Source organism: Arvicola amphibius, chromosome 3 (assembly GCF_903992535.2).
Source record: "Arvicola amphibius chromosome 3, mArvAmp1.2, whole genome shotgun sequence".
In the NCBI taxonomy this organism is placed as follows: Eukaryota; Metazoa; Chordata; class Mammalia; order Rodentia; family Cricetidae; genus Arvicola; species Arvicola amphibius.
Genome location: NC_052049.1, coordinates 69,653,617 through 69,669,818, shown reverse-complemented (window position 1 = coordinate 69,669,818; position 16,202 = coordinate 69,653,617). Strand labels below are relative to the sequence as shown.

Here is a 16,202-nt window from a genome sequence, read left to right as displayed (position 1 = left end):
GAGCAGGAACTGGCTGATGGCTTCCTCCACTTGGTTCCCAAGGTACCACATCTCCTCCTGCCCTGTGCTCTACTGTGCACATCTTCTCCCTGCTGTCTCTCACACAGTAGTCCCAGAGTGAATGCTTCAGACCTGAAACCTTGGCTCCTTCCCTGCCCTTGCTCCCTCTGTGAGTTGACCCCTTTGTGTGTTTCCTGCACCACTCAGGATTGACAGTTGCCAACGTGCTGGTCATTTTTATAACTCCCCTTTCTACCCAGCTCATACACAACTGAGGACTTCACTACTGGAATAATTAACATGGTTCTTCACTTCAGACACTCCATAGTGAAGCTTCAGCCTCCCCATCCCCGAAAACTGGATTTTCCCTTGTCTTTTGCTAACACTAAAACCATCAGAGCCTCCTTTCTATTCCTTCTTTTTTTCTCACTTTTGTCCAACACACCAGCAATCCACACTTCATCAAGGTTGCAGCCCAGATGACATGAAGGTCTTCCAGGAGACTGTCCTCTTAAAGAACATACACACACCAGTAGATCAGCTGTGTGAGAGAGGAACCTTCACCACGGCAGCAGTCACTTCTCCCGCCTGTCTCTTCATCTGACAGTCTTTTCCCAGCTTGATGTCACGGGGCATCGTTGTTTGATTGGGCCCCTTCATCCTGACCCCCCCTCCTTTTTGTTCCTTGACTTCTGGATCGTTTTTTTAAAACCTGACTTTTCTTGCTGTTTTTAGTTTTTTGTCAAGGCTCAGAGAGTGGTGGGGACTCCAGCAACTTCACTAATTGTGGGTTATAAAGAGCATTTAAAGTGTTTTATTTAGTACTTATGTGATAGGTATCTATTTATGAATGTGCTACAGCACACATGTCAAAGTCAAAGGACAACATTGTGAAATCTGTTCTCTCCTTCCATCTTTACATGCATTCCAGGGATTGAACTAAGTCCCCATGTGCACAGCAAGGACCTTTATTTATTGAACCATCTCTCCAGTCTCGAGGAAAAAAGATTTAGGACACAAATAAAATAACTTCTCTACTCAAAACCCTTCACTTGTTTCCTATTAATGGTCTGGGTAGAAGCAAAGTCCTTACTATGGCCAACAGCTTCTGCGTGATGTAGTCCAAACCTCGGTCTGAAATGCTGTCATTCTTCCTCCTCTGCCCTCCGGCCATTGTGGACACACTGCTGCTCCCCAAACACACCAGCTATTCCCCTTCTGTGGCACCTTTCTTTAAGTCACTTGCCTGTCTATCTTTTGTACTTTCACAGTTCTGAAAAAAACCCTGTTTTCTTAATATTCCCTTTCTCTGCGATATTTTATAGACATAGCCACTATTTGGCATACTGAGTATCATTGCTAAACATCCCCTCCACTGTACTACAATGAAAATTCCATGACAGGAGGGATATTTGAGTGTCTGTTACCTCAGCATCTTCAGAAAGTATGTGGCACATATGCTCAATAAATGATCTTTAATTTGAATGCAAACACTTGAAGCTTGATTTAATACTAGAAATTATGATTATTCATTCTTTAAATGAAGAATTAATATATTGTTAATATGACCGTGGTTTGGCGGAAAGCACTAACTTAAGGTATAATTGTGGAAAATGTACAGATATTATACAAAAGAGAAAAACTAATGAGTTAGAATATAACAGTGCTTATACTCAAATGCTAAACTATATATTTAGGAGAAAAACTAGCCTATACATTATCGAGATTCTCTCACCACAACATTCTAATTGACATACACAATTGTACATATTTTAGGGTGTCATGTGGTGCTTCAACATATATAGCATGTATTGTTTAAATCAAGGTAAGTATGGCTAAATCCTCCGGCACTTACTATGGCTGGTGGAAACACCCACAACCCTTTCCTGTAGGGTATACATGCAGACACAGTATTGTACCTAAAGCCTCACTGTTGCAGTGCAGCACATCACAATTCTTCTCCTGATCAGCCAGCATTTCCCCCATCCCTCCAGCCCTCTGCTCTCCCGAGACTTTTGACACACTCATCTACTTGCAACTTTCTTAAAGTTGACCTTTTAAGATTTGGTATCAGATCATGGCACTAATTACTTTTCTCTGCATGGGTTATTTCACTAGGTATAATGGCCTCCTGTTTTATCATATATTATAAATGATAGATTCCAAGCTTCGTTACTTTTTGGAAAGTTCTAGTTTAAAAAATTTGTCATTCTATGAACAAATAACATTCTACTATGAATATGTATTATATCTCTTTATCCATTAGTCGATGACATTAATGCTGTGTCCACTTCATGGAATCCATGAACAACACTGTAGTAAATATAACAGTAAAGAGTCTGAAGTGTTTATTTTTTTCTCCAATAGATTAATGGTTGTGTGTCTTTAATTAAAGTTTTTAATGTATTTTGAATTGGTTTGAACACCTGGGAGAGATCATGGTCTGGTTTCTGCATGTGGATATCCAGCTTTTCTAAGACTATTCCTTGAAGAATCTGCCTGTGCTCTCATCTGTGTGTCAGGCACATTTGCTGAGCATCCTAGGTTTGCATGCCTGGCTTTACCTCTAGGCTCTGAACTCCACTCCATTTGTCTAAGTGTCTTATTAGCTCTGGGATACATTTGGAAGTCAGGTAGTATAATGAGTTCAGCTGTTTGTTTGCCTAAGAATGCTATCTTTTTGTGGAATATTATTCATACCCTGATAGAAACTACATTGCATCTGGAGGTCATTTTGAGGAGCATGGACATTTTAACAATACAGATTATTCCAATCTATGAACCTACATTCCCAGGCTTTTATTCTAAATAATTTTATCCTCAAATATTTTACTTTTTTTTGTTTTTTTTTGTTTTTTTTCATGGTTTATTTTTTTTTATATTTAAAAATTTCCATCTCCTTCCCTCCTCCTCCCCCTTCCCTCCCCTCCTCCTCTCCCTTCCCTCCCCTCCCCTCCCCTCCACCCATACCTCCCCTCCCTCCTTCTCAAGGCCAAGGAGCCATCAGGGTTCCCCACTCTATGCTAAGACCAATGTCTTCCCAACTCCCCCCAGGTCCAGGAAGGTGATCGACCAAGCTGAGAAGGCTCCCACAGAGCCCGTCCATGCAGAAGAATCAGAGCCCAGAGCCATTGTCCTTTGCTTCTCAGTCAGCCCCCACTGTTGGCCACATTCAGAGAGACGGGTTTGGTCGCATGATCCATCAGTCCCATTCCAACTGGAGTTGGTGATCTCCCATTAGTTCTGTCCCACCGTCTCCATGAGTGAACGCACCCCTCTCGTTCCTGACTTTCTCCCTCAAGTTCTCGCTCCTACTGCTCCTCATCAGGACCTTGGGAGCTCAGTCCAGTGCTCCAATGTGGGGCTCAGTCACCTTCCCCATCTGTTGCCAGCTGGAGGTTCCCTCACGGTCCTGACTTTCTTTCTCATGCTCTCTCTCCTTCTGCTCCTCATCAGGACCTTGGGAGCTCAGTCCGGTGCTCCAATGTGGGGCTCTGTCATTTTCTTCATCTATCGTCAGGTGGAGGTTCTATGGTGATATGCAAGAAATTCATCAGTATGGCTATAGGAACTGGTCTTTTCAGGCTCCCTCTCCCCAGCTGCCCAAGGAACTAACTGGGGGCATCTCCCTGGAAACCTAGGAACCCCTCTAGGGTCAAGTCTCTTGACAACCCTCAGGTAGCTCCTTAAATTAAGATATATGCTTCCCTGCTCCCATATCCACCCTTCCTATATCCCAAGCACCCCATTCCTCCGAGCTCCCCCCGTTCTCCCCTTCACAATTTTCTCTCCCCCTCTTCCCTTGGCCCAGTCTTGCCCAACCCTCAAGTTCCCAATTTTGCCTGGCGATCGTGTCTACTTCCAATATCCAGGAGGATTACTATATCTTTTTTTGGGAGTTCACCTTCTTATTATCTTCTCAAGGATCCCAAATTTATAGGCTCGATGCCCTTTAATTATGGCTAGAAACCGAATATGAGTGAGTACATCCCATGTTCATCTTTTTGGGTCTGGGTTACCTCACTCAGAATAGTGTTTTCTATTTCCATCCATTTGCCTGCAAAATTCAAGATGTCATTGTTTTTTACCGCTGAGTAGTATTCTAGCATGTATATATTCCACAGTTTCTTCATCCATTCTTCCACTGAAGGGCATCTAGGTTGTTTCCAGGATCTGGCTATTACAAATAATGCTGCTATGAACATAGATGAGCATATGCTTTTGTTGTATGATTGGGCATCTCTTGGGTAGATTCCCAATAGTGGAATTGCTGGGTCCTGGGGTAGGTTGATCCCGAATTTCCTGAGAAACCGCCACACTGCTTTCCAAAGTGGTTGCACAAGTTTGCATTCCCACCAGCAATGGATGAGTGTACCCCTTACCCCACAACCTCTCCAGCAAAGGTTATTATTGGTGTTTTGGATTTTAGCCAGTCTGACAGGTGTAAGATGATATCTCAAAGTTGTTTTGATTTGCATTTCCCTGATAGCTAGGGAGGTTGAGCATGACCTTAAGTGTCTTTTGGCCATTCGAACTTCTTCTGTTGAGAATTCTCTGTTCAGTTCAGCGCCCCATTTTTTAATTGGGTTAATTGGCATTTTACCGTCTAGTCTCTTGAGTTCCTTATATATTTTAGAGATCAGACCTTTGTCAGTTGCGGGGTTGGTGAAGATCTTTTCCCAGTCAGTAGGCTGCCTTTTTGTCTTAGTGACAGTGTCCTTTGCTTTACAGAAGCTGCTCAGCTTCAGGAGGTCCCATTTATTCAATGTTGCCCTTAAAGTCTGTGCAGCTGGGGTTATGCGTAGGAAACGGTTCCCTGTGCCCATTTGTTGTAGAGTACTTCCCACTTTCTCCTCTATCAAGCTCAATGTGTTCAAATTAATATTTTACTTTTATAGCTATTGAAAATTTGGTTTCTTGTTCTTATAGTTTTCAGTTAATTTGCTATTGATGAACAGTAATATTACTGATATTTTCTATTGATTTTTAGATCCTACATTTTGATAAAAATGTTCAATTGGCTCTAATAAGTTTTGGTGAGGCTTTAGATCTTTGGGATATTCAATAAATAAGGTCACATTACATATAAATAGTGACAGTTTGCTTCCATTCTTTCCTTTTCCCCTATTGTTCTGGCTGGGACATTCAGTACTATGGTTGCATTAAGCCTCAAAAGTTAGCGTGCACATATTCTACAGAGGTAGTGAATGGGTCATGCTAGAAGATACCTCTGTAAAATATGTACACGCTAACTAGGCTAGGATATTCTATATAACTCTATGGCTTCATTTGTAGTATGATTCTTCTAATACTGTGTTCAGAGTTTTCACCATCATGGTATATGGGAGTTTACACATTTTGTTGTTTAATTTACATAAAAATTTATTCACCAGGAACATAGATTAGCAATGACAATGACTCTTTTCAAGCTTGTAAGCATTTTACATACAACTCAGTGTGAGGAGGGCAGAGAAGGAACGTGTATACTGTATCAATTCTGTGGATACGAAGAACGAAGCCAAAGTTGGTTAAGAGGCTGCTTGGTGATTGCACAAGTGGAGTGGCTGATCTAGGGCACAAATCCAAGTACCCTGACTCTAAAGTTCACCCCTGGTTCACCACAGTCTGCATTCAGCTTATTTTCTGGAAGCCTTTAACTCCTCAGTAAAATAATCAGTAAGACAATTTAGATGATGCACATCATACTGCAAGCCTGAACAACGAATCTTACCTGTTGTTGAACCACAGATTTCAAGTAAAGGTGAAATAACGTTAATCTACAAAAGATTGCCACCTTTGCGGTAGTCAGCTAATAAATCCCCATGCTTGTAACACTTTTATGTAGAGCAGTAATCTGGACAAATTGGTTGCTGACAGCTGAGGCAAATAGTCAGAAAGCAAGTTGCCTTCATGAATGTACAGGATAAGTAAATCGTATAGCATGCAACTTCATTCATTTGGAGTTACCTGTAATACAATATGGCAAGATTTATGGTATAATTTATTAAGATGCAAAATGTCCTTTATCTTTAAAGTGGAATTGACTTGGGGATATATGTATTTTAGTTTGATGAATTGCTAGTGATGTTATTCATTGTATGTTATCAGTGACTTAGTGCTGGTAATGTCCAGAACAGCAGTGTTGCCAGTGTAGGCCTGAGTAGAAGGTTTAAGAAAAGTTTTATAAATGATATAAGGAAACTTACTATAAACTGGCTAGTTCTAGGCAAAGAACATGTTTCCCAATTCTATAGCAAGAAACAACCCTGGAAAGAATGAGAACAGAATATGAAGTGAATATGTATGTTCAGGATTAGCATGCAGATGAACATTCAAGTTCCGGGTTAAGATAGAGGTGAACATACATATTCAGGACTAAGATGGAGGTGAACACACATTCAGATTTAGCATGGAGGCGAACATCCATGTTCAGGGTTAGCATGGAGGTGAACACGCATATTCAGGGTTAGTGTGAAGATGAACACACATGTTTAGGTGTAGTGCGGAGGTGAACATGCATGTCCAGGTTTAGCATGGGAAAGGAAGAATCCAGCATTTGGCTTTGACTCTTAAAAGATCAGAACCTCCACCTGACGATAGATGAAGAAAATGACAGAGCCCCACATTGGAGCACCGGACTGAGCTCCCAAGGTCCTGATGAGGAGCAGAAGGAGCGAGATCATGAGGGAGAAAGTCAGGAACGAGAGGGGTGCGTTCACTCATGGAGACGGTGGGACAGAACTAATGGGAGATCACCAACTCCAGTTGGAATGGGACTGATGGATCATGCGACCAAACCGTCTCTCTGAATGTGGCCAACAGCGGGGGCTTGACTGAGAAGCAAAGGACAATGGCTCTGGCTCTGATTCTTCTGCATGGACGGGCTCTGTGGGAGCCTTCTCAGCTTGGTCGATCACCTTCCTGGACCTGGGGGGATTGGGAGTGACCTTGGTCTTAGCATAGAGTGGGGACCCTGATGGCTCCTTGGCCTTGAGAGGGAGGGAGGGGACGGTATGCGTGGAGGGGAAGGGGAGGGAAGGGGGAGAAGGAGGGGAGGGAAGGGGTTGCTTCTTCTTTTCTTCTGTTTTTTCTTCGGTCTTTCCTTCTCTTTCCCTTTTTCCCTCTCACCGCCTCCTCCCCTTCTCCCCCCCCCCCCCCTCCCCCCCCTCCCAAATAAAATAAAAAATAAAAAAAAAAATACCTGTAACTCCAGCTCCAAGGGATGCAATGTCTTCTTCTGACACCTGTGGGCACTTCACTCATGTGGAATACATTCATATGTGTATGTATATATACATATATACAATATACACATATATGTAAATAATAAAAATAAATCTTTAAATAAAAGAGCAAGTATAAAATTTACAAAAAAAAAAAAAAGCTTAAGATCAGTGCATTCGCATAGCCAACTCTGTGATTCTGATTTGGGGCATTTATTTTCAATACCAAAACTACAATGACCTTTGTGTCCTACATACATAAGAAAGCAAACCCACATGTACTATTAACTGCAAAGCACAAAGATTTGTAAACTAATGAGTTTTTTATTTTCATGATATTTTTGCTGATTTCCTAACTGAAGATTTGTGGAATAGGATATTTCCTTAGAACTATAGGCAGCATTTAAATTAATTTTAATCTTTTGTTCATACATCATTGTTTCCTCCTGAAAGTTTTAAATTTGTGCCCATTTTAATATTTGTTTACTAATGGACAAAGTTTCTGGTATCATTTCTGGGCACCACTACATGTAGAAGATTCAGTAGTTTACCTTCAAGTTTACATACAAGTTTACAAATGTATGCCCTGACAGAAAAATCTCTGCACAACTGAACCACAGTAACTTTAGACAACAGGAATTCAGCCTTGTTCTTTCTTATTTATTGTCTGAGTTAGATATAAAGTTTTAAATAATCATGAACTTGGAGACACTTCAGCGGTTTCATTCTAAGTTTGTTCCGTGCTAATATTCCAAAGTATGATATGTACTAATTCAGAATATACAAATTTATAATATTTTACCAACCATTGGTTACAGTAATATAAAGTAGTTCTTGCATGTTAAGACATTTTAAAAGATTGGTATAGCTTGCTGAATAGTTGTTTTTGTTTTTGTTTTTTAAAGTATGTAAAACTCTTGTTTTTTTTTTTTTGGTTTTTCGAGACAGGGTTTCTCTGCAGCTTGTTTAGAGCCTGTCCTGGAACTAGCTCTTGTAGACCAGGCTGGCCTCGAACTCACAGAGATCCTGCCTCTGCCTCCCGAGTGCTGGGATTAAAGGCGTGCGCCACCACCGCCCGGCTCTTGTTTTTCAAATACCTTCCACCAAAGGAAATCCTAGAGACATGCCCTCTTCTTTGGAAGGTTTATTTTTAAATATCTTGCTAATCATGATGGCTTCACAATACCTTTAGACAGTATTTCAGGGTATAAACAAAATTATGAAATTAATTGTTAAATTAAATTTATATAAATGTTGAAAATGTTATGCTTGACAATTTGAATTATTTTGGCTGGATTCTTGGTAGGTCTGATTATCCCACCAGTGCCTTATCACTCAGAGTGTCTGACACAGCCCATAAGTAGGAGTGAAAGTATCCTCCAGATTTTTAACATAGATGCTCTCTTGTGCATGTTCAATCAGCATTATCTTCAATTCACAGTTATTTAACAAGGGTATTTTAAAGCTAATTGTGGATTCTGTGAGAATTAGCTAAAATTAGATTATATAGTTCTTGAATCCACTTGCTAAGGCCTGTAGGACCTGGAGTTCAGTACACACTAGCATAACTGCTGATTGCTTGGTGCCTTCGGTGTCTTCCTGTTACACAGTCGGTGTGGGTCAATGTGTATACCCAGAGCTCCATGCCTACTTCCTGTACCCCTGGAGCCTCATTCCAACACAGCAAGGAGGCTTACCACGAGGTTATTTTTTCCTGGAAGAAACATTGACCATCGTCAATAAAAAGCAGCCGAGGCAAGGTGTGGGGGATAAAAGTGAGGGGGACCAGTTTCTCCTTCAGTTCTCAGGTAAAACAGCATTTAAGATGCATGATCTTTCTTTCATATGGCTAAGGAATCCAAACATATATATTATATGTTATATATTTGAGTTCTGATATAGAAGTTAGGAAACATGAGTCAGACTTTTTGATCTCTGAACTTCAATTTTTTTCATTTTTTGGAACGCAACAAAATGTCTGTGAAATCCCCTTTAGTGTTAATTCTGTTTTGACTATTATAGTAATTGATTGATTGATGTGTATGTAGTTCAAAGTTCAAACTAAAGTGAAGTAGCAATGTAACTAGAGAGCACTGTTACTTTTTAAAGTGTCTTTGATTTTTGTGCTCTTACAGCTCCAGCTAAGAGAGACTGTTTTTCTCTTGAATTTTTATTTGGTGAGTAAGGAAAGCTGAGCTGGAAGTGATGGTGCTCGCTTTTAACCCCGGCACTCACTTGGGAGGCAAAGGCAGGTAGATATCTGTGAGTCTGAGCCAGCCTTGTTTAGATAATAAGTTCCAAGCCAGCCAGAGCTACATATAGAACTGCATCTCAAAATAAAATAAATATGAAACACAAAAAGCTTAAATGATTTGCTTAATATCATAATACAAATGAGAGTTTCAGTTTAGCGTTGTGAACCCTTGAACATGTATGTACTCTGAAATCTAATAACTTTCTTCACATTAATACCAAGTTGGTGGGCATTCGGTATTCAAGAAATAAAGACAGGAAAACTTAGATTTAAGATAGGTGACCCCTAGAAATCAGAGAGTGTTGGACACATGTGTGAGTCAGTGAATGAGCTAGTGAGATGAGTGCTATAAATAAATCAAACAGAAAGAAAGATAAAAAGAGAAGAAAGAAAGACAGAAGAGGGAAAGAAAGAAGGAAGGAGAGAGGGAGGGAGGGAGGGAGGGAGGGAGGGAGGGAGGGAGGGAGGGAGGGAGGGAGGGAGGAAGGCTTTGGATCACTTTCTGGGTAGATGGTACTGATGTATCAGAATGAGCACTGGCATTAATTTTGGCCTTGCCATGATGAAACCTTGTCCCCACAGGTGACTCTTTGGCCTCTCTGAGGTGACATTTCTTTGTAAAGCCCTAGATAGTCTAGGTGCTATAAAGGACAGGATATCACCCCTTCCTACAGACATTTCAGGACATGAAGAGAAACAACTGCAAGGTTTTCCAGTAAGGATTAGTAGAAGGTAGCCAAGTAAGGAGAGGGAGACTATGGTCTCAGGCAGGGAGGAGGTCTCATCCAAACCCCCAGAAGCTGGTGAAAGTTAGGGGCAGCCTGCAGTCACACGATATGGCACAGACAAGTCACAAACAGGCTGATAACGGCTTAGTGAGGGTCTTGTCCTGTTGCTGGGTATATTTCTTAGGGAAAGGGAAGTAGGGACATAGTCAAGTCAAGTTTTTAACATCCCAAACTGGGAGTGTGGATAAACTGTGTCAACACCTTTCACCTCAGCCTGGGTTCTCTAGAAACAAACTCGGAAGCAGAAATCGGGTGTTGCTGATTTACTGGAAGGTATACTCCCATAAAGTAAAATATAAGATAAAGAAAGGGGAGCCCTGGCACACAACACAACATAATATGCTGCCGATTTGTTCATGGTTTTCTGTGTATCAAGGACAGGCTGCTTAGGAGGCACGGGTCATGGTCATCCACAGTCAAGCAATAAGATCAGACAGTAGTTTGGAATAGTCAGAGGGAAGGAGCTATTAGAAGGTATCTTCCCACTTCCTGTTCAAAGTTCACTCCGCAGGAAACCAACCTCTGCATTGTTTCATGGGGTCCATTGACAGGTTCTGAGAGCAATATTGCATCCTACAGTGTGGCTTTGCATGCAAATACGGAAGTGGCCTTAGAAGTCACAAAGTCAGGCATGTGGATGCTAGACCCGAACATACAGCGGTGGCCAAGGAGAGAACCCAGTCTATTTAAGCAAGTGAAGGATGACAGCTGGTGGGAAGAGCACCTGTGAGGACTCGGGTACAGTGACCAGTCAGGGTGCTGGTGTGAAGAGCACCTATGAGAATTCAGGTACAGTGACCAGTCAGGGTGCTGGTGTGAAGAGCAGCCCCTTGAGGCACAAAATCAAAGACACATCTTAGTCAAAGCAAGTGGTTCAGCTCCTGGATAGCAAGGCTCCTGGAGAATCCAGGGAAATAATAAGATACTTTAAATAAGTGTTTAAACCATAAGTGTAGATTGCTGCTAGAAAACACATGCAAAGAGAACTATTTTTGAGCCAAATAGAAGTGCCTACAGTGCCTTCTTTTGACATCCTTCATGCTGATATTGGAGGCACAGAGTGATATTACTTGCAATACAGCATGAAGTTAAATTATATAGATTTCTTTTTACACAGCCTTTCAAGGGTCATTTGCTTTGTTTTGTTTTATAAGATGAATAAGGAATAATATTTCATTACCTATAAGATAAACTCACTCTTCTAAGTTTTTAGTTTGTAGAATTGCAAAGAAATAAAGACACAAGTGTAAACATGGATAGAGTTGTACAAATTGTGAGACTGGGGATTCTGAAAACTCAGGTTCATCTCGTTCAATTATCTCCTAACTGCTGATGAGAAAAGTGAAATTCAGGTGGGAAAGTTGTCTTGGAAAAGGCCACACAGCTAATTAGTGGAAACAGAGTCCTGGGATGAGAAAATGACTCTGGGTTCTTCATCTCTGCCAAGTATTTCTGGAGTCCATGAATTTACATTACTGCTTTTTAAAAAATAATTTTGCATTTTCATATTTAAAAAGCATTCTGTATGCGTAGGTCCCCTGGATAATCTCTTACTTCTATAGTTCATCTGTGATGAATCCTTCCTTTGTGAGGGATTTACCAGTACAGGTGAGCCATATACAAGCACTTCATCCCACACCAATTAGCACTGTATTCGCAGGGCAGTAGACTATGCCACAAGGGTTCTGTCTTTGTACATATTTGTTCAAAAGCTAAAAGGGAATGGAAAATTCTTTTTCTACATTTATCCGAGCAGTCACTTGATTTGATACTCAGCAATGAAGGTGTGATGCAAACTTTATCTTCAAATCAACAAGACAGTTTGGCGAAGTCACAGCAAAACTAACATTTAAAACAGCTTCTTATTCCTGAGCAGGATTTTAGATAAGATGTCTGAGTAGCCACAGTTGAATGAAATCTCCCACGTTTTAACATTTAACACTCCCACATCCAGCATATTATTGTTCTCTATATTAATATTAGGATAGTCAAAATGCTGAAGCAATACATGTGGCTCTTCCTGTGAGCATATTCAATACTGAAGTTTTCATTGATGAAGAAACATTTCTGTAAATTTATCCTGTTTAAATTTTACTAGTATCATAGCTTTTAAATCTGAATTTGTGAAGTATTCTTGTCCTATAAGAACAAGCATAGCTAACTTCCTAATGTATATGTAGTTTAAAACATTGAAATAAAAACAACACAATTCTATACATGGAAAAGATGTTTCCTGTAACTGAAATATCTGATCATCTCTGAGAACCATTGCTAACTGCACACTTTCCTCCAAGAACACTGTTTCTCAGTGACGGCCGTGGAGAGGAGAACGCTTAGGCCTTCCACTTCAGAGGCCCAGGTACAGGCTCTGACTCTGCTCACGACTGTGTACATTCACTTAGGTTATTTGACCTCCCTGCTCCTCAGTTTTTCATTGGCATGTAGGAGATTGCAGGACTAATAAATCCTTAAACCTATTGTAACTTATTCAAAATTGTTATATTTAAAATCGAACTTTTATTGGCACAACACACACACATAATCGCATGCACATGCACAAACATGCACACACGTGCGCGTGTACACACACAAACAAACAATAAACCTGTGGCTGTGATTCCTTCTAAAAGTTGCCAGTTTGTACTTTCCAGAGGAAGTTTCCTGAGAGCACTTTCCCGCTCTGAAGCATTGCCTGTGACGACTCTGAAAGGAAGCAGAAGCATCTACACAGCCTGTGCAAACTGGTCATGAGCTTGAAAGGGAAATGACCAGGAGGCTTGAGTGTATTCCAGTGCTCTTCTCTGTATGACAATACAGCACCCTATACAAGGCTAATGGAAGGAAGGGCCTGGGAAATACATGATCAAATTGAGCTGGGGATGGGCTTCAGAAAGGAACAAAGTGAATGAAAGGTCCCTCATGGTTCCAACCCTACCAGCCAACATTCTGTCTGGATCACAATCCCCATTCTGTTACCTAGTATTACACTCCTGACCCAAGCTGGAGAGGTAGTCACAACCAGTAAGGCCAGACACTGTGGGCCAGGCACTGTGCCAGAGCTGGAGAGTTCTCTAAAACCTTGGTCATGCCCCTCCTTTCATTAGAGATTGCTTTTGACTGATTGCTTTTCATCAATGTGTTTTAACTTTCATTTTACTCCAGGTGTTATTGAGAACTTGATTCTAATTACAATCAGAATGTTAGATAAAGCATTTGATATTGTGTGGGCTTTTTATTTTAATGTTTTAGCATTGAGGAGAATTAGTGATAGTATTTTGAACTGAGTGTTGTATTAACGGAGTCAATAAGATTTCTGGTATCTATTCTAGCATTTGGAAGGTGTATTCCAGAGTTGTACAGACTAGTTTCTAACTCCCTTAATAATAGAATTTAGCACATCCTCTGTGTCTAGTCATAGTCATTGTTAATGCTGTGCACAAAATAAAAGTAAATGTCACACTTTGATTCATTTTGTAAAGTCTCATAAGAGAGATGTGTGAACTCAGGTACAATCTTTGAAGACTTTAGATACTGTTATAATTATGCTGTTATTTAAGAACAGCTTTGAAACCAAGCAACAGATGGTAGAGTGGGGAATTAAAGGGAGCAAGAATGAATCTTTCCCTTGTAGGTGCCCATCTCATTTGTGATGTATTGAGAACGCTTACTTTGGTAATTGGCTATTTCTCAATTATCACATTTGTGTGTGTGTGTTTGTGTGTGTGTGTGTGTGTGTGTGTGTGTGTGTGTGTGTATGCCACAGCACATGAGTGGAATTTATGGGAATTGGTTCTCTCCTTCCACCATGTGGGTCCCAGAGTTGAAATTCAGATGTCCAAAACACCAACACCAGCACCCACTGAGCCATTTTATCAACCCACTTCCTGTTTGGAACGTTTTTTTTCCTTATCCCTGTCCCCTCTTCCCCCATCCAGGCTTATTAGCCTGATCGTCACTGTATTATCTCCTCCTCGAAATCAACTGGCATTTTTAGGAAAAGAGTGCAGGTGTTTGGCCTGTAGGAGAGGCACATGCAGCGGCGTTTGCCAGGTTGTGCAGCCCTGGGAGGACACAGTTTTAGTGAGTGCACTGTGCGTATAAGTTGAAAAATGTAAAACATAACCTCTCCACAGTGAATGTTAGCTGTTATTCAGTGACATTTATGAACTGGGAGGAGGAATCACATAATGGCAACAGTGACATGGAAACTCTGCTCTTGGTAGTTTGCTCCAATCTGAATAGGTCTGAGCACCAACACATGAGTACAGTACCAGAGCAGATAATAGCACAACTTTCCCTGAGTTTCTATATTACAGGAAACAAGCAATTAAAAGTTCTATGATCTCCATGGCCTGAGTTTTGAGAAGAGGGCAGTTGATCTCACACTGTCCCAGATGGTTTTCTATTGCTTTAACTTTCACAGGTCTCCAACAAACCCCTCTCTGTTTGATGTGGTGAAAACCATTTGCTAATTCAAAACATTTGTTTCTAGGTGCCAGGTTGACCTGTCGTCTCTCAGTAGGGAGCAAACCCACAAGCTGGAGTTACAGCTGGAGGAGGGTGAGGGCCACCTGGTTCTGCTTGTCACTCTGACAGCTTCGGCCACAGTCAGTATCTCTGACCTCTCTGTCCACTCCCTGGAGGACCAGAAGGAGCGAGGGGAGATCTTAAAGAGATATGTACGTATGCAGTGAGCTTCCTTCCTGGCCCACGTGTCACCAGATGAGGTTGTGCACAGTGTTCCCAGAAAGACAAGTGGCTTTCAGAGGAGGCTTTGAGGAGCAGAGGGTAGGCCCTTGGAGCTGCCCTGCAGCCCCCGCTGATGTCTATAGTTTGATCATCTCCAGGATGCATTTCAGAACACATTATGCATTCTAAGGTTTTGCCTTGTGATTTTTATCATATAGAGAAATTTTCCATAAAGGAACTAAATCTAAAATAAGGTTATTAGCATCCTGAGAAGCTGGGAGCTAGAGGACATCCAGAGTGATGTTTACAGCTCGGAAGTCTCATGTCAGTATGAAAGTGAAAGCCAGTCAAAAGGTAGACCCTTCATTCTGCCTGAGTGTGGGGTTTGGCGTGGAATGGAGTGCCAATAAAGTCACCATTTTCAAATTTTATGTCCTTTAAATAGTAGAATCTTCCTGTTTCCCAGCAACTTTCTGGACGCATTTCACATCTTGTAGTTGTCTTGAATCAACAGAGAGGGGAGCTCTTGCTCCACCTTTGTCTCTCGATGGCGGCTTGGAAAAGTAACCGCCTTGGTACTGATGAAGCCAGGGGAAGGCTTTCCCACTTCAAATCACAAAGCTTATATTGTACAGTGCTGCCAGGTGTTTAGACGTCTCCTCTAGACACTCAGCCATGAAACCAAGCTCCGACCAACAAAGAATGGCTTTTTAAAAACCATTCCTATTTGCTGATGGACACCCTTTCAGTAACTGAATTTAATAAAGACGCACCTTATCAGGTTGTGCAGCTGACATGAAGTGCCCGTATGAATGCTCTACAATATTCTTCAAACAGATTACCAGAATGTGTGCCTCAGCAAATTTATTCTCACTATCTCCACTGAATCAGCAGTCTGCTAATGCTTGTACAACTCATCCACCAATAGTATTATAATAAACAGTTTAATAGAGGTGACTTAGCAAGGCTAAATAGTGTATATTTTAAAACCACCCAAGAGCCTAAGTTATTGTGTAGTATCTTCTAATATATAATTACAATTATGAAAATTATTTCACATTTTGCTACTTCACTAAAATTATATTCTCTAGTTACTGGAAATGAGCTTTCTGCGTTAAAACTACCAGAAAGGAATTAATTGGTATATTAACATGAAAATTCATCTGGGCATTAACATTCTGTAGTTACTAGATCACCATTTTAATATTATCCTATGTATGAAGATGATACTACTGTCTATATAATTAG

At 40.9% G+C, this 16,202-nt stretch overlaps 1 protein-coding gene across 6 annotated transcripts in view; it reads left to right on the top strand.

Annotated features, from left to right (window-relative positions):
* Positions 1 to 16,202, top strand: part of Mctp1 (multiple C2 and transmembrane domain containing 1) — a 592,391-nt gene that overhangs the window by 397,415 nt on the left and 178,774 nt on the right. For all 6 annotated transcript variants that reach the window (XM_042054767.1, XM_042054765.1, XM_042054766.1 and 3 more), the window contains one exon: positions 14,758 to 14,944. In XM_042054767.1, the coding sequence (XP_041910701.1) occupies positions 14,758 to 14,944 (187 nt within the window). The remainder of the gene's footprint in view (positions 1 to 14,757; positions 14,945 to 16,202) is intronic.